General features: G+C 36.5%; 1 protein-coding gene across 1 annotated transcript in view; it reads left to right on the plus strand.

The window, feature by feature from the left end:
• The window catches only part of LOC145989473 (uncharacterized), a 68,242-nt gene that overhangs the window by 14,233 nt on the left and 31,140 nt on the right, over positions 1 to 22,869 (plus strand). Inside the window, exon 3 of the mRNA XM_083124821.1 lies at positions 19,997 to 20,197. Coding sequence (XP_082980947.1) covers positions 19,997 to 20,197 — 201 coding nt within the window. The remainder of the gene's footprint in view (positions 1 to 19,996; positions 20,198 to 22,869) is intronic.

Consider the following 22,869-nt stretch of genomic DNA (forward strand, 5'->3'; position numbering starts at 1 on the left):
ATGGGTTCTTCAATTCTGTATATTTTGGTGTTACCTGCGGTAACAGCGGCTACATGCACGCCACGCCTCTGGAATAACATAATTTTGAAGGAATACATCTCACTTGTCTTTTGTAGGTTTCGGAATGTTTACAAGAGACTGATATTTCATCGGTGATTTCAGTTTCACTTATCATGTCCAGCCTTATTTTCTTCTGCATGGAAGCAATAAAGTCCATGATACTTATTGGAACGGTTAGTAGTGTTTACATATGAGGAAGCAGCCATGCATTTTCTTTTTCAATGCATGATAAATGATCCCTTTATTGTACACCAGGTTCAAGCATGAAGATGATTGCAGCAAGATGAGACCTCCCCAATACCAGCCATACACAAACACAAGCCATATGTTACTTCCCCATCCTCTTCCAATTGTAGTTCTGGGAATGCTTAATCTGAAATGCTGAAAGAAAAAATGAAAATAATTAGAATGAAAAATATATACATAACTATCAGAAGTAATACACTAGCCAACATGGTAATAGTTCAGATAGTGGTAACTGTCTCTTTATAAGCAACTCTGACAGAGTAACTTTTTCTGAAAAATGTTATGGAATAAGGAAGTACTTGTACACTTACTTTAGTTTGCATTTTCCAATGATAGGAATTGTTTCTCTATTTCTTTTATCATATATTAAATCAAACAATCTTCTGATAGAATGGTTATACATTACACTTTCAGGTGTTTAGACATGACAGCAAGTCCTGAAGCTTCCACTGTATATAGTATAATTTCACACTGAAAGACACTGATTACTTTTTCGAGTTTCTGGTGTGTAATAGGTGTCTTGACACTTCCTAAGCCACCCAAATGCCTGGCAAGAGGACTCACTGTCATATACTCCTCTGTGGGACTTACGTTGCACTCTATATGTTTTTTTTTTGTTTTTTTTTTATTTAGTTTATTTTACTTCGTGTTTTGTGCCTCTTGGCTAATTTGCGAAGATGGGGATGAGTGATGAAATGATGAAATTGATGAATGGACATTCACAAACGACCAAGCCTGACCGGGATTCGAACCCGGGACCCTTGGCATCGCAGCGCGATGTGCTAACCACTCGGCCACAGGGTCGGGCAAATATATGTGTTTGTGATTGCCCTTACATCAACTCCATTGTATCACCATTCATTTTCATTTTTTTTATGATAACCAAAAGTGGCAGAAAAGCGATATATTCCTAGGAATTCATGTGGCAAAGGGGCTTGTTTCCACTCTTTCAGTATACTTTTTTTTTTTTAATACGTCTTAACTCTACCTGCATGCTTCCTGAGAATTTTTATATCTTGTTTGATATAAAAGTGATGTAGAAAGCTACTTTTTTCATCATGTATAGCACAGAATCTAAGTGCTTAGATGAAATGTTCATCTGCAGAAGTTACTTTTTTGTATGATATCTACCAACATGCAGCCATTTGACACGCACCTTCTGCCTTTAGGGCTTTATGTTAGTCTGGTTACAACCCTTTTATCGGACTTCTCAAAGCCTTCTAAGGGTTAGTAGGACCAAGCCCTTGTGAGGTCTGTGGTGTGTAACGTCCAATTTTGCAAGGTGCTTTTATTTTTAGTTAAACTGGGGCGTTATTGTTATAACGTTACCTCAAAGGCCGGGATCTGAAATTTTAAGCACCTTGGGACAAGTCACAAAATCACGTGGGTGGAGGTTAATGTTACGTTGTTCGTAACACCTCAAAGTTACTCTGAACTTCACAATCCTTATCAGTAATTCAAATAAAGGTTGGGAGAGACAAGGCAAACATGATGACGTTTGCAAAAACTCAGTCCTAAAAAAAAAAAAGTAAGTAGCAACTCTACGAATTTTTCCAAAAATGCGTAACGCACCAGAGCAAATAACTTACTACTTAGTATCAATTATTCCTTTACCATAAATTACAAAAAAAACACTAACTACCAACACTTCCATTTATAGTGCATACATGTCGTCGAAGACAATAGGTGAATTAGGAAGGTAATGAACGCAAATTATGTCAAATAGGCAAAAGTCAAAGTTTAACAATTAATAACGTAATTTATTCATGCATTCCAAAAGATCAACAACAACAATTTAAAACGTAACCCTTTTTTTACGGTTACAGCATCAAGATTATGTATATAGCGTCATTAACAAGCTCCTAATTTGATTAGGGTAATATTCGCAATTTTACGTAAACAACGACTTGTGCGATTGTTAACTCATATTAAATTACAATACATTTGAACAATACCTTTTCATCGCGTGTAAAAAAAAAAATGCTTGCATTTCATAAATAATAGTCTTAATCAATTATTCAACAACAATGATATCAAAAGGGCACTGCGTTCAGTTTATGCCAATAATCTACAATTTATATTTAACTCACGTTTCTGCACAAGTTTTAATCACCTTTTTATTATACTGGCTTAATAAAAAAAAATGGTTCTTACGCCTTTACAATAAACCTTCGATTATTGTGACTATAGATTCATATTAAATAAATGTGCAAAGAATTTACAAGAACCCTTTTGAACGTAGAAGAGAGGCTCTCCCTAGATGCTCATTCTCCAATTAAGTAATTTATTTGCCTCGTACAATTTTGCCAGCAAATTAACCAAATCCCAAAATGACGAAAAGGGGAGGTGGGGGGAAAAATGGCGTCGGCGAAGTCTTTGTCGCGATTACTCCAAGTATGACTTTGCGACGTATTTTGCAAAAAGTGCCAACGAATACTTTCTTCAAAAAAGGCAAACGCGTTGCAGAACATTAAACAATGAACCAGTTTTACGCAGGCACATTTTTAAATTTGTCAATTTAAACTCTTTTTGTGTCCACACATTTAAATTGAGCGACACATATCACAACCACGTGGTAAACCAATGTTTTACGACGATATATATTTTTAAGATTTACAATTTCGCGAACATTTACAAATTGATTAACTAGGCTTATTTCTGCAACTTGGCGCACTCAGTACGAAACTTGCATAGTTCGTCGTCGCGTAAGAAAAAAATATCTGGTTCGTATTTTTTTTGTCTCACTGCTATTCACCACAAAATACTACAAACAATTCACTTCTGCATACCTTGTTTTGTGCGTGATTGCTTTCTTAGTCCTGGGAAAGGATACGACTTCCTTCACTGATTGGCAGACAAATCCCCGTGAATGCGTGCACGTCTTGGTTGGAATCACATGTAGTCCATTTTGTCGATTTCCAATATTACTCCCAATGCTGACTGTCAAATGGCCCTTTCCAATCTACGCGTCCATTTATCAACTGGTACCAAATTTAAGAAATAGTAGTAGCCTATTTTACAACAAAGGCTCTCAGTCTATATTCCACGAACAAGCTCGCCAATTCATCGCGCGTTACAAATTGTAAGTCAAAGCGTCAAAGTTCAAACTTCATTTTAATGAAGCATTTTGCAACGTGGAGCGCGAGAGACAGAGAAAAAAAAAGTTGTTGCTGGTACCGAACGCAATACACGACTGGCTGCTCTACACACACAAGTCTGCTCACTTTCACTTCCGTTGTTCCTTCCGGTGATCCAGGTGGCGTGATTTACGACTCGATAACTCGCAAATAACTAGTGGAGCCATCTGTCGTAAATCTTGGGAATTAAATAATGAGCGATTATGTATCGCGTATTTTGAGCAGAGCATTTTTTTCAACGTAAAGTAGGAAGTTGTAGGATTTTGCAAATTCACTTGCAATAAATCGCTACAGGTGTAGGATTTTTTTTTTAATGATCACCTATGTAGGTTTGAAATGAAAGATCATCCAGATCTTTAATCGAAGATTTATTTAAACTTCCGATGATATTTAACACTTTTCAAACAGACAATTCACCCGATACAACTTGTAGGCCTAAACCTATTAGTTGTACCGAAGTTTATAACCCTGGTCTTTTTGATGATGCAGGAGAACGCCTTATTCAGAGTTGGGTTTGTAGAATATCTGCCAAATGGAACACAAGTACACCAGCCAATTCGAAGATTGGAGCAAGATGTTACCCAACATCCCCTGAACCATCATTCTTTCGGCAACCAGGACAATATCCCGTAGGCCTAAAAAAGTCTAGCTCTTTTATATCATAATTTTGGTTACAATTTAACATGGTTACTTCATAGTTGTTTTATATTTCCATAGTTTCAGCATTTTATCCTGATTTAAGTTAAACAATTCATTACCTATTGTAACATTAACAATAACATTTTTTTTGGAAAGAAATTAACAATCTTTAGAGAAAAGATTCAACACTAATTCTTAACAACATAGATTTTTATAACATAGATTGAATAATTTAGTGCTTAAAAGGCATGTGTTGACAGGGGCAACACATAGCGTTCCCCCAGAAGAAAATAAAATTAAATATAAGTTAAAGTTATTGAATTTTGTTTTATAACTTTTTCTCCTTTTTCATATATTTTCATTTTTCTTTCTCTTCTTCTTCTTCATGATGTGAGTCGATGTTTCATTTGGGATCGTCTTCTTGGACTTCATTCTTCAGCTGCATGTAGCTTGAGTAGAAAACAGGAAATTAACATCTTGTTCAACACACTCCTTCGTAAAACTTGTTGACGTCCATTAGCCAGGTCTTCCATCCATTTAGATCTTCTTCTAGATTCTCCTCTTTTGGAATGGGAGATGGATTTTGTAAAGGAAATACAGGTTGTTTTGCACTTATCTTGCAGATTGAATTATTTACAAGTCCCGGTTTGTCAGAAAATAATGTGCAGTGTAGTTCATCCTCATCTTCTTGATTCACAACCCTGGAGCGAAAGCCTTCTTTCTTATATCTTCCTCGGTGGTGGACCTATTGTCTGAATGCGTTTCCCTTTCAGCCATCGATAGTTTAACACACAAAGTTTAACCATTAATTGCTTCAAAACTATCTTCTTGGTCATCTGGAATCAAACATTCTTCAACGACTTGTCCCTTCACCGTTACATATAATTTGTTGGCACCTGCATCCAAATTGACTCTATATCTCTTGAACAAGGGATATCCAAATAACCAATCTGCCTCTAAATTCTTCACTACGTAGACTTGTTCATCAAAAGTGTGTCCTGCAATTTAATAAAGAATGGTTCGGCATCCTACAATACATGTCCAACAAAATCTTTTAACCTTATTCCTGGACATCTTTGCAGTTTCAAGCCTGGTAATCTATCTCTGAGCTTTACCCAAACATTATAATTCATGACAGTGCATTCACTTCCTGTATCCAAGGTACATCTTATTTTCAGTCCCAAAACTTCTATTAGAATTTCTGGCTTTTTGTTACAGTTTTTTGTTACTTCGAAAACTGTAAATAATTTTTCTTCTTCTGAATTTGGATAAGAATTTAGATCTAGATATAAAACATCTAAATTTTTATTAGTAATTAGTTTGTCTTCTTCGCTCTCACAAATATCAAGATTGTGTCGTGTTGTAGAAAGGAGAGCACAATCTACAATGACCTCTGGTTTAAATTTGCTCGACTGGTAGAGTGAATTTCCCAAGAAGGTGCTTTAATTGTGGAAGGAAACGAAGTTGACTACTTGGTGAAAGTAGTAACTGATATGCTGTTTTCAGTACAAAGTTGCATTTATCTCGGGTGATCCTTAAGCATTATATCTACATAAAAAAAAAAAAAACATTGAAAGTAGTGCCCCCATGAGCATACACTGTTAATTTTTATTCGTTTTAAGTAGGTTAGGATCATTAGGTTTAATTATTTTATTATTTCCGCGTGTGTGTATAAATATAAAAGTAAGAGAACCAAACCTGACCCACCTAATCTACTCAAGCAAGCAGATACGAGGGGGTATGAAAAGTAATTGCTTGTAGAAAACATAACATAACATTGCAGATTAACTTATACACATGGAACTTGGGCCTTACACAAAAGAACAGTTCATAATATTAGTTTTCGAAACTGAAACCAAATCTGTACTGATATACGAAATGAATGGAATTTGGTTGGCGGTATTTTTTCTTTTGAAAAATGCTGTGATTTTACGCAATGATTTCATACAATGTTACGATAATTATGTTCACATTAACTACATTAGGTAAAACTTACTGTATCTCCAAAAACACTGTTTATTGACTAATATCAGATGACACAATTTCAAAATTTACGGGAACAGATTGGCTGACGGCCGGATGAAGCTACTTATCAAAATTAGAAACTAAATACTGTGTGATTGAAAAATGTATAGTATACTTACATTCCTGTTACTATTATTAAATATTACATATATTTTACTCGCATTCTCGAAATACATTTTACTAAAAGAGAAGATTCATGAATATTGACACAAATTTGACTTCAGCTGGTTTGCGAGGCAACGTCTAAAAACAGACTACTAACTACGGTCAACCAATATCCCATTAGACTGAAACAGCCCTGCCATAAACCAGGCCTTGGCTTTACCCACCATTAGCGAAGGGAGGAACTGGCATTCTGCAAGGATCAATTCTAGCTCCTCTCCTATATACAATCTTCACAGCAGATTTAGAAACCAACATAGAGCATAGTACTGTACACTTTTATGCAGATGACACCCAAATTCAAATCCCATTTCCACCAAAATCACCAGATTATGCAATAGCATTACTTAACAAAGATTTGGCAGCCATCAATACCTGGTGTAATGCAAATGGTCTGAAAATAAATCCACAAAAGTCTGTTATCACAGTCACGGTTCCAAGAATAGCCTCGCAATGATAAACCCGAATAATCCATGCGTCAAAATAGAGACATCTGAAATTCCACATTCAAAAAGTATAAAGAATTTAGGAGTTACGTTAGACGAACACTTGAACTGGGACCCTCATGTTCAAGAGCAAACTAAGAAAGCCTACGCAGCACTAAGATCCCTCTATAAATTTAATGAATACTTAAAAACAGATATTAAAATGAAACTTGTGCAAACACTGATTCTCCCTCTTCTAGACTACTGTGATATAGTATATGGTGCAAACTTCTCTGTTCGAAATAAAGTAAAAATTCAAAATGTTCAAAATTCGTGTTTACGCTTCGTTTATAACATTAAAAATTTCGATCATATTCTTCCAACCCTGAACGAGAACAAAATGCTAAACATGAACAGATGTCACAGACTTCATTTCTGTTGCTTTATACAAAATCTTTTGCATAAAAAAATTCCCGAAAATGTATTCGAGAAACTAGAAACCAGAAGGGAAATACACAACTACAAAACAAGAGGAACAGCAAAACTTGAACTCTTCAAACACTCACTGGAAATTTTCAAATCGTCTTTTACACTTTCAGCGGCAAAAACATGGAATGAACTTCCCCCCTCTATTACCTCCCTCCCCAGTCCTAACAAATTTAAGAATAAACTAAAGAATTTTCTGTTAGATGAGCAATATCTCTGTTCAAGCTCCCACGAGTAACACTACACAATACAGTTTAGAAACCATGAGAGCCTCGCCAATCCAATCCAATCCTTGACAAATCTACAACTATATTGTAATATTTACGTATGCGTTGTTCTATCATACCTCACAAAACTAGCATAATCATGTACATCAATCTCAACATCCGTGCATGAATGTCCTGCTCAGAAATGTTTAGTATGTGTGTTTTATTGTGTGTGTGTGTGCGTGTGCGTGAATGTGTTTTTTTCTCTCTTTCTTTTTTACGTGTTGTCCTAATTTTTTAAAATCTCGTCTTTGTTCTTTCCTTGTAACCATTTTTTTAATGTAATTGTATTTTTTTCTCTTTTTATGATTTTGTTTATGTACACTAGGTAAGTGTCAAATGGGGTTAGGTGGGAGAACAGCCACAGGCTGAACCTCGCCCTTTAATAAAGAAAATTTGAATTTAAATCTGAATTTGATACATCATGGGCATTTTCATTAAATCCATATAAGTATTTATCTCTTCCAGGTACCTCTCAGCAGATACTGAATTTATTTCTCCATTAAACTTGGTGAGGGAATTGACGTCAAGACATTCGGAGAATTCGATTGGATGAATAGTTTAAGTAGGAATTATATTCTACCATATTTTCCATAAAGCAGTTTCTAGTTCATCTTATTCTACCATTCCTTCTTCGTTTCTTTCTTTTGCATGGTTTAGAATGTTCGGGAGATTCGGAACTGGAAGAACGTGAGGAGCCAGAGGTTCTTACACATATCTTCTTTGGCAGAGTTTCCATCTCTTCATTGCTATTCTCCTTGCCTAGCTGTAAGGTCTCCAACTTTGAGGTTAACGTTTTTATAATTTCCACTTGTTGTGTTTGGACCTCTTTCGTTTTTCTTATTTCACCTTCCAAATTTACGGATATTTCCCTCTGACTTTCCTTCAGCTTGGTTAGCAAACTGCAATTTACATTATCCTTGTCCACTCGATTCTTCTTGGTTCAAACTTTCTTGTAGCTGTTTAAAACTGTCATCATCTATCTGCTAATCTTCTCTCCTTCTTTCCACTAGTTCTTCATATTTTTCGTCTCTATCTTTCTGATTTCAGCTATCGCTTAGGATATTTCTTTTCCTAGATTTATTTTAAAATCTTCGAACATTTTCTTACTCACTTCTCTTTCTCTTTCTGCTTTCTGTTCAACATCTTGTTCACCCAACGTTTCGATTAAACGTGCGAACTTTTGGTCATTTTCTTCCTTGTCCTTTATTCTTTGCTCTTGTTTTTCTTCCTTTTCTTTTAATCTCTGTTCTTTTTATGCTTCCTTTTCTTTTAATCTTTGCTCTTTTTCTGCTTCTTTCTCTTCCTTAAAATCAGTCATAAAGGAGATCGTCATTTCCCTCCAACTATCACCTGTTGGGGTTGGCGTAACTTGTTTTTCCACGCACTGTCTACATTTATCGTCTACCTCCGCTGCTACGTCACATTCTGGGGTTTTATGTGCGCAACTTTCATGAATGTATCTGTTGCAGCCGGAGCATGGTAATAAGGTTTCCTCCTTCTTTTCTTCTTTCATACAGTAAATGAGCCTCTTCTTTTGCTGCCTGGTCAAAGATCTCTGAGAACCTATCATCTTTGCTTCTTCTGTTTCTAGAACAGGCTTCTGCTTCCGTTTCTGGAAAAGACTTCTGCTTCTGATTCTGGAACAGGCTTCTGCTTCCGTTTCTGGAACAGACTTCTTCTTCTTCTGCTGGGCCATGAAGATCCACAGGTGGTTGCTTCGATGGTCCTGGTCACGGTCACCAAAAATCACTGACACGCACCTTCTGCCTTTAGGGCTTTATGTTAGTCTGGTTACAACCCTTTCATCGGACTTCTCAATGGCTTCTAAGGGTTAATAGGACCAAGCCCTTGCAAGGTCTGTGGTTCAGGATTTATTTTTAATTATCACCTATGTAGGTTTGAAATGAAAGATCATCGAGATCTTTTACTCGAAGATTTATTTAAACTTCTGGTGTAATACAAACACTTTTCAAACAGACAGTTCACCTGATACAACTTGTAGGCCTAAACCTATTAGTTGTACCGAATTTTATAACCCTTGTCTTTTTGATGATGCAGGAGAACACCTTATTCAGAGTTGGGTTTGTGGAGCATCTGCCAAATGGAGCACAAGTACACCAGCCAATCCAAAGATTGAAGCAAGATGTTACCCAACGTCCCCTGAACCATCAGCCTTTTGGCAACCAGGAGAATGTCCCGTACCTTACAAAAGTCTAGCTCTTTTATATCAAAATTTTGTTTACAATTTACCATGTTTACTACATAGTTGTTTTATATTTCCATAGTTTCAGCATTTTTTCCTGATTTAACTTAAACAATTCATTAACTATTGTAACATTAACAATAACATTTTTTTTGGAAAGAAATCTAACAATCTTTAGAAAAAAGATTCAACACTAATTCTTAACAACATAGATTTTTATAACATAGACTGAATAGTTTAGTGCTTTAAAGGCATGTGTTGACAGGAGTGACACACATTGTTGAAAACCCTGAATATAATTCAATAGTTTGGAAGAAGACAAAAATAATTTTATCTTTAAACAATCCAATATGATAAATGATCTGAAGCAATTATTTTATTGGCATGTGTGCCTTGGGTTGGCTGTTCCGGATTTATAAATATATATTTTTGCAACATTTTCATTGAAACATTGTTTAGAGAGAACTAAACATAAGATAACCATAATTTGTATTTTAAAGGAAATGCAATTTTTCCCAACCTCGCATGAGCTGAAGGGACTGTAGACTGCATTACACTGCTTTGTAAGAGTTACCTCAGATAGTGGTGCATTAATTAATGACCATCCGTTGTGGGAATCATGACTATTCTCAACTCTCACTTACTAGGTTCCTTGTTTTAGATATCACTTAATTTTAAACAGGAAAGTGTCATAAAGTTTACTCTATGTTAATTGCCAATATATTGTTAGTTTTGGATGTCTCGTTGGGAGCGTTATTCAATTTTCATATTGGTGGAAGGTGATCACCTGTTATTAATACCATGAGTGGGAACCCTTGTTCTTCATGGTTATTTTAATTAATGACTTGTTAGATTTTACATAGAAATGTAAGTGAAAAATGCAGTTTATCATTATGTTAATTGATTAACTACTGTTATTTCTTTGATGACTCAAGATGATTATCTATTTTTAAATATCGAGTTCAACTGATTTCTTGTATCAACGTAAAAGAAGACCCTTTTATATACACTGCTGGACAAAAAAAAAGCCGACGCTTGAATTTTTTGTGATAATGCATAAATTCTGATTGGAATGCTAACTAAATGTTGCAGAAATTAGATAACAATTTAAAATTTATTGTTAATAAGTTAAATTAGAACAAAGATGAAAGTTACAGAAAACTACCAAAAAAATAAAAAGGAAATCTTAGGAATTGTTTTTTTTAAATATTGTAAACTGGTTCTGGTGGGGTATATAATCTGTCTAGTAGCGGGTGTTACCTCCCCAGCCATCAATTACAGCTTGTAACCACCGTGTCATACTTCGATAAAGGTTGGCAATCACTTCTTGGTTCAATTGCTCCCATTCTTTTTGAATAGCACATCTTAGCTCTTCAATTGGTTTTGGAACTATTGCACGGTTTCTGATATGTCGTTTCAGTTGATCCCAGATGTGCTCTATCGGATTTAGGTCCGGACTTTGTGGTGGCCATTCTAATCGCGTAATGTCATGCATAAAAACAAAGTCCGGGCCTATGAATGGTGCAAATGGTACTACATTATCTGCTAAACATTCTGTAATATACCTGCGAGCTGTCATTACCCCATTCTCTACAAGAACAAACTCTGTACGTCCTTGTAAAGAGATACCTCCCCGGACCATGACACCACCTCCTTCAAAGGGTGTTATTTCAATGACACAACATTGTGCATAACTCTCATTAGGTCTTCTATACACATGCTTACACTTGTGTCTGATGAACGTAGGTTGAATTTTGACTCATCGGAGAATAAAACCTTTTCCCACTGCTCCTCATTCCAATGTAAGTGTTGTGTAGCAAATTCCAATCTTTGCTTCCAGAGATGTGCTAACAACTTGAGATCTGTAGCTGGCCTCCGAGATGATAAACCACTTTCATTCAGTCTTCTACGAACTGTTCGTGAAGAAACCACAGTTCTATGAACATTTCTCAAACGCTGTGCCACAATATTTGAAGTCATACGATGGTCTCTTAAGACTATCATATGCATTAAATGATTTTCCCATGCTGTTGTGCATCCTTTCCAACCAGAACCTGGTCTTCTACCATAGGAACTAGTTGCATCATACCATCTGAGAGCTTCATGGATAGTACTTCATGCTATGTTTAGCACTCTAGCAATATAGCGCACACTACGACCATCATCACAAAGAGCTACTGCTTTTACTACCTCTTCACGTCTCATTTCAAGCTAGCAATCTTACAATACACTTGCAAGTAAAACACCAGCACTGACAATATCAAATTATATCTGTTACTATGGCTACTATGAACCAAAAAACTAGACATTAAACAAAATAACATCAACAGGAATTGAAAATCAATAAATTAAAACAAAATTGCATGACATTGATTTTGAGCCTACTAGGTGTTCCAAATAAGTAAATACGAGTAAATAAATAAACAGATAATAAATGAAGGGCCAGGGGGAAAAACGATGAATGTTCATTCGAGACGATTTGCCAGGAAATGAAAAACAAAGTATTTCTTTCCATAAGTACGTTAATATATGCCAAAATAATAATGCGTTTTTCAGGCACTTCTCATCGTTTCCCAACGAAGGCCGTTCTCATTCTTATAGTACAGCTTCTGAACTATCAGATGGCGTTGCGATCTCAAAATGGGCGAAAAATCGACATTCATCGTTTTTCCCCCTGGCCCTTCAAATGGAAAGAGTATGGATAATATTCCATAATGAATGTTCAATTGTTCAATACTTAACTGAGAGCATAATTCATAAGTAATTGCAATTCAGATGTCAAATATTAAGGTGTCCAGTTTTTTTTTGTCCAGCAGTATATACAGGGTAGGGTGATTGGTAATTCAACCTATTCCTGGAAAGGGGTAATACTAGAGCACATTTGCAACAAATTTGACCCTATGCACCGGGGGGTTGGAAATCAATGTGTTTCGAGTTATTGCAGTTTGTAGATTTTCGTCACGTATTCCGACTTGCGACCAAAACTACTAATTATGAAAAAATTACTACACCCTGGGCACTTAGTTGACACGTTGCTAACAGCTGATGAATGAGTGACTACTGGGAAAAAATTCATGCCCAAAATTCCCATACCCACAGAAGGAAACAGTCATTGGAGCACACGTCATGAACAAATTTGGAAATTATCTTTTAAATCGAAGAGGATTACTCAGAAAAATGGTAACACACTTAGCGTAAAAATTATGGAAAAAACTTCCTCGTTTCATAAGCTCTCCAAAAAGATACAAATGATGTCAACTGGCTGTTTGACTGTTTCTTTCTGTGGGTATTGGAATTTTGGGCTAGAATTTTTTTTTACCAGTAGTCACTCATTCGTTAGCTGTTAGCAACATGTCGATTAAGTGCCCAGGTTGTAGTAGTTTTTTTCAAAATAAGTAGTTTATGGTTGCAAGTCGGAATACGTGACGAAAATCTACAAACTGCAATAACTCAAAACCCATTGATTTCCAACCCCCGGTGCCAAGGTTCAAATTTGTTGCAAATCTGCTCTAGTATTACCCCTTTCAAGGAATAGGTCTAAGTACCAATCACCCTGTATACATATATATCTTACTGTTTTCACAGTATAAAAAGTATAAAAACTTACGTGAGTGAGTATAATAGTCGTAACAATCCTATACAAACGATGTTTCGTGAAGCTACGCTTCGCTTCTTCAGGTTTTCTTATCAGTAAATAAAATATTTCGTCATATATATAAATAAATCCAGGATTAGGTAAAAAAGGGTATTGGGATATAGAATGTAAAATTACATGACGTTAAAAGTGCCATATAGGCTAGGAGATAATTCTAAAAGAACGGTGTACCCATACTACCATACAGAATGAATGACTACTGTAGCATACGAGTGCTACATCCCTTCCAATGTGAACTCCACAGATTCCGAAGTAGTGTGGGTCACTTCCGGCGTGACAAGGAATTTATCAGACTCTTTCTACACTGTTTTTTCACCATCGTTTAAACATTTTGATACATGTTTCATCCAAGTTGCCGTCATCCCTATTTAGTCTTTTCCCCCTATCAACACAAATATTTGCAGCCTCGTGAACGTTCCTATCAGGTTGTTTATGAACTCTTTTTACCACTTCCCTTTTTCTAATCATATGTTTCAATTCCAGAAAATGCTCGGAAGGCCCAGTCTTCGGTTATTGTACCTTTATATCCTTGTCGTGCTCGTCCCAGCAAGTTCCCATGCTTCTTCCGGTTTGTCCTATATATGCTTTACTACAGGGTGATTTTTTTAAAACTCATGGTTTTCTTTGTTGTGTAAAATTTGTAAATGAAGTATTATTTCCATGCGGTTTGTGGCAAATGCATAAGGAAGGATGGGAGATTTATTGGAGTATGTTTACCGGTTTATATGCATCCCGGGTAATATCGCCCACGCCTCAATAAAAACAGCAAATATTCACCAGTGTACCTTTCGCTTCTATATGGTCTGGGGGTTTGGATGCAGTGCGGAGGTTTAAGTTTCCTCCTGTAGATAGCACCGTTGTCATTGTCAACAATATCCAGGAAACTGAGCTGTTATATTGTTGTGCTGGAAAGTTGTGTGCTTTTGCGTAATTGTTGTGCTGAAAAGTTGCGTTATTGTGATCAGGACACACAGTAAGAATGGTGTACTCCTTGCAGGAACGTGTGTTTATCGTGAAAAGTTTTTGGAAAACTGATTCTGTTGTTGCTACGCAAAGGGTATTTAGAAACAAATTTGCCTCACGTTCTGCCCCAGACAAGGAACACAATATTGTCGCTAGTGAAGAAATTGGAAGAAACAGGATCACTTCTGAGTGAGACAGGGAAACATCGGACCCCGCGGGTAGGTGTTGTGGAAGATGTCAGTGCTCGACTCTTGAGGTCGCCCAAGAAATCTCTCTGTCGTTTGTCACAAGAAACCGGCTATAGCTATTCAACATGTCAAAAGGCAGCGAAAACTGTGAAACTAAGGGCGTACAAAATTACAGCTGTTCAAGAATTGAAGGATCCAGATAAAGTTAAACGTGTAGATTACTGTAATTGGTTTTTAATGTTTATTGTGCGTAATCCTGATATTCTGAAAATAACGTGGTTTACTGATGAAGCCTGGTTTAATCTCTCTGGGTATGTTAATTCTCAGAATACATGGATATGGGCAGCTGAAAATCCACATAGTGTAATCGAAATTCCGTTGCACTCACAGAACGTTGGGGTATGGTGGGCTGTCTCAGCATCACGTATAGTGGGTCCAATCTTCTTCAATGAAACAGTGAACACAGAGCGGTGCAGGGCAATATTCATGGAATTTGTTGAAAGTTTGGACGACATTGAACTCACACAGGGTTATTTTCAACAGGATTGTGCTACATGCCATACATCGCATGACAGTATGGCACTGATTGAAAGTTTCTTTGCGAATAGGGTTATTTCAAAGGGATTGTGGCCTCCAAGGTCTCCAGACTTAACTTCACTTGACTTCTTTCTGTGGGGCTTCCTAAAGAGACGTGTGTACACAAACAACCCTACATCCCTGGAAATGTTGAAGCAGAACATTATCACTGAAATTGCGAACATTAGCGCACAAACACTATGTCAGACAGCCCTTAACATGGAACGGCGTGTTCGACTTTGTTTACAGGAAGGAGGTCGACACTTTCAGCACCTTCTTTAAAGGTAAGATGTTATGTCATATGTCTGTGCCATAATTTTTATGTTTTATTTATGTTTGAGTGAATACAAAAAAAAAAGAACTCATTTTCATTTTCATTAATTCAGTTTAGCAAAAATCAAATACTTCAATGTTATTGTACGGTACACTGGTGAATATTTGCTGTTTTTGTTGAGGCGTGGGCGATATTACCCGGGATGCATATAAACCGGTAAACATACTCCAATAAATCTCCCATCCTTCCTTATTCCTTTGCCACAAACCGCATGGAAATAATACTTCATTTACAAATTTTACACAACAAAGAAAACCATGAGTTTTAAAAAAATCACCCTGTACAAGAACAAGTTATCCTATACATGCCCTTCTCATCTCTGACCTCTTTTCACACCTTTCCATCGTTTCTGTATTCTGTGAAATACTCCTCTATATTTCGGGGTGCTCTCATTCCCCCTTTTAACCTGAAGTCTTTTAGAATTTTATCAAACTTTTTGGACACCCCTTTTACATATGGGATGCCGATGCATTTGTATTCTACTTCCCCTACTTCTTTATTCTCAATTTCTCAATTTCTCGTGAAGGAGAAGGTGAAACCTGCTCAAATTTGGCGTAGACTGCAAGCACAGTATGGTGAACAAACACTGTCACGGGCAAGAGTGTACGAATGGTGTCATAAAAGTTCCCCTCCATCCAAGAAAAGCAAAGTGCTGCCGTCTGCCGGTAAGATTTTGGGAACAGTCTTCTGGAACATGAAAGGTGTTATCCATGTGGATTTTGTGGAGAAGGGTGCCACAATTAATGCCAAGTATTACTCAACACTGCTTCACGGTGCTGTACGTGGGGCTGTTCGTAAGAAAAGGCCTGGAATGTTGTCGAAACACGTCATTCTTCTCCATGACAATTCCAGGCCCCACACGGTTCATTTGACTCAAACAACACTGGCCAGCATGCACTGGGAGGTTTTACCACACAGTCCTTACAGTCCAGATTTATGCCTCAGTGATTTCCACTTGTTTGGGGCACTTAAAGAGCATTTGGGCGAGACGCACTTCCAGACAGATGAGGAACTCAAGAACGCTGTCCTGCAGTGGTTACGACACCAACCTACTTTTTTCTACGCCATAGGCATCAAGGAACTTCCACAATGACGGCAACGGTGTCTGGATGTTGAGGGGGAATACTTTGAAAAACTGACATAGTTTGGTGCTTCTATGTATGTATATTTCCTGTCTAGAAATAAAAGTCCCGGTCAACCTTGAACGACCCTTGTAGATGAAACCACCGTACAAACTCCCAGGCCGTAACATCAGTTCCCTTATCCATAACCCACCTCTGAAGACAATCCATGGCTTTATTTCGAGGAATGCTAGGATACAAATTAATGACATCAAAACTACGAATTTCATCCTGCTTGTTTATATTTATCCTCTCTAATCCTTTCTTCACTTCCCTAGAGTTCTCAATGCTGTATTACATGACGTTACATTCTATATCCCAATACCCTTTTTTACCTAATCCTGGATTTATTTATATATATATGACGAAGTATTTTATTTACTGATAAGAAAACCTGAAGAAGCGAAGTGTAGCTTCGTGAAACGTCATTTGCATGGGATTGTTACGACTATTACACTCACTCATGTAAGTTTTTTATACTTTTTATACTGTGAATATATTTAGTGAGTAAACGCACAAATTCAGAATTTACATTACTTCCAATACGGGGAGAAATCCAGGATTAATTTGGTACATGTTATTAACAGGGTGTGGTTTCTTAAAATATTCAAGAAACTTGACATAGTACCACAATTTTTAAAATGGGGATAACGACCGTTAAGTCAAAGCAGAATTGAACAAAAATGCGATATTCAGATTAAGATGCTGGGGAAATCTGTTCGTGAGGCATATGCCGAAATTGAAAGGTTAAATAAGGAATATTTAGAACTATATTTCCAAATTAGCGGGGAACTTGATGGCGTGACTTGGAATATGGTTGAGGAAAGGCACAGTAAACATGTAGAGCAGCAAAGATCCAAAATAACTGTTTTGAACAAGTTCAATAGGTTAGTTAAGAAAAGGGAGAAGAATGAAAAAAACAGGGAATATGGGAATAAATAGCGCGAAAGAAGGGATGAACGAGAATAACACCTATAATGTTTTGAACTTACCACAATATGAGCTGCCTCGTGAACTCGTTGAAAAAACTGATAAGGGACATAAATTTGCTATAGGCCGGAATAAAATATAGATGGAAGAATTTGTTATAGCCACCGAACGAACCATAGGCATTTTGTCAGATGACGAGAAAAATGAACTAAGACATAAAATGCATGATTTCATTGAGGAAAGGATTAGGAAAGAGGTAGGGGGAGGTGGGAAGTCATATGGAGAAACGACACCGAAACCTAGGAGAAAAACGTAAATGAGTGAGGGAGTGGGCCGACAACAACAATTTATTCCTTATAAGATCCGATAAGGAAAATAAATTGGTAATAATGGAGAAGAATACATACCAGGAGAAACTGGAAAAATGTTTCACCAATGATGACTTTGAAGTAATAGAACGAAACCCAATAAGTAAAATAAGAAATGAAGTTAAAGAGGGGATCGAAATGTGTTTGACACTTTCGAGATCAGAAAAGAAGAAACTTAATGAAGACTGTAAGAGGGGTGAAATTCCTATCGCTTTCGGCATTCCTAAAACTCATAATGAAGGGATCCCGATGAGACCAATTATACCCATATATACTCACCCGGGATATAAACTGGCAAAATCATTAGTAAAGAGGTTAAGGGAGGTTGGGGGGAAGACCAAATACAGCATTGAGAACTCTTGGGAAGTCAAGAAAGGATTAGAGGGAATAAATATAAACAAGCAGGATGAAATTCGTAGTTTTGATGTCATTAATTTGTATCCTAGCATTCCTCGAGATAAAGCCATGGATTGTCTTCAGAGGTGGGTTATGGATAAGGGAACTGATGTTACGACCTGGGAGTTCGAGCGGTGGTTTCATCTAGTATCGGGGTACAATTATTTCTGTTTTAATGGTAAAATATATAGACAAAATGAAGGACTGGCTATGGGGATTTGTTGAGTGAGCTTAACAATGATATTCAATATTTTTGTAGGTATGTAGATGACATCTTGGTTATCGGGAAAAATAAATATTAGATAATATTTTCTAAATACAGGGAGAACAATATGATAGGATAAAATTCACAAGTGAGAAAGAAAACGAAGGAGTAATTAACTATTTGGACATGAGGATTGAACGAGTTAATGGTGTGTTTCGAACAGGGGTTTATCACAAGAAGTTGGCAGGGGATAGATATATCCACCAAGATTCTGAACATGCAAACAGAATTAAGAATAATGTAAACATGAACTTCTACATTCGGGCTGGGAGGCTCTGTAATAGTAGGGAGGAAAGAGAGAAAGAAGAAAATTGGATAATGAAGGTGGGGTTAAGAAATGGTAACAAAGTAGAGGAAATGAGGAGAATAAAGAGTGGGGGGCCCTTAAAGTTTTGAATAAGGAAGGTGGAAGGAATAAGGCAAGTAAGAATAAAGAAGTAGGGGAAGTAGAATACAAATGCATCGGCATCCCATATGTAAAAGGGGTGTCCAAAAAGTTTGATAAAATTCTAAAAGACTTCAGGTTAAAAGGGGGAATGAGAGCACCCCGAAATATAGAGGAGTATTTCACAGAATACAGAAACGATGGAAAGGTGCGAAAAGAGGTCAGAGATGAGAAGGGCATGTATAGGATAACTTGTTCTTGTAGTAAAGCATATATAGGACAAACCGGAAGAAGCATGGGAACTTGCTGGGATGAGCATGACAAGGATATAAAGGTACAATAACCGAAGACTGGTCCTTCCGAGCATTTTCTGGAATTGAAACATAAGATTAGAAAAAGGGAAGTGGTAAAAAGAGTTCATAAACAACCTGATAGGAACGTTCACGAGGCTGCAAATATTTGTGTCGATAGGGGGAAAAGACTAAATAGGGATGACGGCAACTTGGATGAAACATGTATCAAAATGTTTAAACGATGGTGAAAAAACAGTGTAGAAAGAGTCTGATAAATTCCTTGTCACGCCGGAAGTGACCCACGCTACTTCGGAATCTGTGGAGTTCACATTGGAAGGCATGTAGCACTCGTATGCTACAGTAGTCATTCATTCTGTATGGTAGTATGGGTACACCGTTCTTTTAGAATTATCTCCTAGCCTATATGGCACTTTTAACGTCATGTAATTTTACATTCTATATCCCAATACCCTTTTTTACCTAATCCTGGATTTATTTATATATATGACGAAATATTTTATTTACTGATAAGAAAACCTGAAGAAGCGAAGCGTAGCTTCACGAAACATCGTTTGTATAGGATTGTTACGACTATTATACTCACTCACGTAAGTTTTTATACTTTTTATACTGTGAATATATTTAGTGAGTGAACTTACAAATTGAGAATGTACATATCTTAATGTTGTACATACCTCAGTAATGGATAATTGCTTAAACATCAGATGTCAAGTTATATGATACAATTTTTAAAATATTGTTTGTTTTATCCTTATTTTCATGATTGTACTTAAAAGGTAGAGAAATTGCATTAAACTTTAGAAAAACTGTTACATTATTATTCATCGTAAAATTTTTATCTTTGTACAGGGAATAAATGTGATATACTGCAAGCATTTCCTGCATCTTACCGTTAAGAAATATGAATGTACCATAAGAACATGCTCTAACCTGGATAACTTGAGAGATTTACATATAGAGACTCAAAACTCCCTCAAAAAGAAACTTCTGGAAGCAGTGCCTGACAAATCTGAAGGTGCTGCAGATATTTATGTTAGCAAACTGGAAAAGGTAAGACAAAATGACCAACTTTAAAGTTTTAAATAATATTTCTGTTTACTTTGTCGCAACATCAATAATATAGTACTTCCATTGCCCACTGTTCACACAGGGTTTTTCATCGTTTTGACATTGATAGCATCATGGTGTGATAGCCTTCTGCCATTCAGAGCACTTATTTATTTCATAATTAATGAAGATTTGCATTGCCTGGAACAGTAATTTTGTGCTTATTAAAGTGATGAAATGTTATCAAGGTATATGTGAAACATGGTTACTTACATGTGTTTATGTGGAATGTTCTTACCTCTAAATGTTGATATTTAACTGAATGAAATACTGTAACTTTATAAAATGAGAAACTGGGTTACTTTTGAGCCAAGTATCTGCTTGCAACTCAGTTATACATTTAGTAACTTTCCAAACATTGCCTTCTCTGGACACACAGTAATAATAACCCATCATGCCACAGCCCTTGAGGGCCAGGGCATATCTTTCGATTGCTGGCCTTACTTTTGTATGCCTCAGTTACAGGCTAACATGTAGTCAGAGGACAGACCCTCCCAGTCATGGTTGTAGGTTTCCATGACCAGATTACACTACTCATTCATAGCTCCCTGGTATCCTAACAATGGACATTTCCACTTGAAGAACATTTTAAATCCATTCACTTTACGGATAATGACACAAAAATGAGATGTGCAAAATATCTCAGCAATATTTGTTTTGGTTCTCGAGAAACACGCCTTCAAACACTGCTAAAATTCACCTCCTACGTCACCCATTTGAAAATGTCCCCTGATTGCAGGCAGGGTTTCAGCTCGTCCCGTCAACTTAGCCATGAAAGCAACAGCAAGTAATTTGTTACTGTGTAAAACAAGTATCTTATAGTTATAACTTCCAGTGCAAAAATGTGTGCTTCATTTCTTGGAGATGAATTATGCCTTAACACTGCAGTACTTACTGTAATTCAGCCACTCAGTAGAAGGTTTCTCCATTAGACTGACAAAGCAATACTGGTAAGGTAACAGTAAATGGCTGAACATATGAACAGCCTTGTTCATTGCTAATACATAGGTTCTGACTGGCAATAAATTATTGTTACAAGAATGGTTTTTCGGGAATTACAATTATTTTCGTCATAATATTTTCTTTACAAATTTTAAAATAACAATACGTTTACAACATTCGGGTTGACACGTCAAAAAAAAAAAAAAAAAAAAAGAATGGTACGCAGAATTTTTAAATTGCCTACAGTAAAGGACAGTTTTCGTCAGTTAATATATATATTACAAATGTATGTATTTATCCTACGTCGCTTTTCCGTCACTTTGTCTAACCACAACGATGAGAACACATGGTTAATTTAGTATGTATCTTCTCTAACATCACATTTCTTGCCACTTTTGGCTATTCACGACAATGAAGATGAATGACTACAAGCAGTATTCCAAGTCGGGGTTGCAGGAGAACACTAACCCCCCCCCCCCTCCACCAGCACCACCAACAACAACTGGCACAATTTAAGTATCACCCAACCTGTTTCCTTTCTCATTCTTTGATTTTTATTTAGCTCTTTTGGCCCTCCTTACTTTTACCCTATATATATATATATATATATTGTAGCTGCTGTCAGTGGTGTTATGATGTAATCATTAATAGGCCTAGGGTTGATAATTTAGATTGTAAATTTTCAGGTAGAGGAAAGTTTGGAAAAATGTTAAATACGGACCTGAATGTTTGAAATACTTAAACACCATTGCAGCTATATTGTAACTAATTTTTATATACAAGGTGTCCCATAAGTGTGGAACCATAGGAGAATAACAAAATAAGTATATGTTAGGAATTGGCATTCATACAAATGAACTTAGCCAACACACTATAACACACTGGTACTGGTTTCTTCATTAGTAACAGTTTTCGGCAATCCGTTATGATGTCTGTCATGTATGAATCCAATTTCTTTCAATTTGTTTACCAGCTTGCCGACACAACTGTGTGATTGGTGCACAGCCCGGTTTCTTCATTAGTAACAGTTTTAGGTGATTCACTATGATGCCTGTCATGTATGAATCCAGTTTCTTTAAATTTGTTTACCAGCTTACCGACAAAACTGTGTGATTGGTGCACAGCCCGGATGTAGCCTATTGAATTCTTAGGCCACTTCCCGCTTACTGCAGGTCCCCACCAGCAAAATAACTTGGATTTCCTCCTCCATAGTCAGTGCCATGGTTAAGCTGTTACAAATAAAAGGGTAATATGAAAAATACCTATGGTTTCAGATTTATGGGACACCTGGTATATCTGTTTTGATTTGAATATGCTGTAAGTGAAAGAAGTAACTATTCTGTTATTGTAATGGTTTTATTGTCATTTAGCATTAGAAATATATGGCTGTATGTATCAGCAAGATATTTTTAATATTTTAAGTTCGTTTCATGGTGTTCCTAGTCTGAAAGTGCATCTTCAATTTCAATTAATTGTCCTCAATTTTCCTTGTTGCGATTAGGAAAGATGGTGGAAAAGCAACATAAAATAAGAAACATATAAAATAAAGCTTCACAAAAGAGTGACAGTTTTTATTAGAGACCCAATTTTTATCCAATTTTAGTTCACTTTTTTAGGTGCCTATTTTAGAACCTTTTTATTTTAAGTGCCTTTTTCAGTGCCTATTTACGTCA

The sequence above is a fragment of the Lepisma saccharinum genome, chromosome 6 (assembly GCF_977018435.1).
Source record: "Lepisma saccharinum chromosome 6, izLepSacc3.1, whole genome shotgun sequence".
NCBI classification, from domain to species: domain Eukaryota; kingdom Metazoa; phylum Arthropoda; class Insecta; order Zygentoma; family Lepismatidae; genus Lepisma; species Lepisma saccharinum.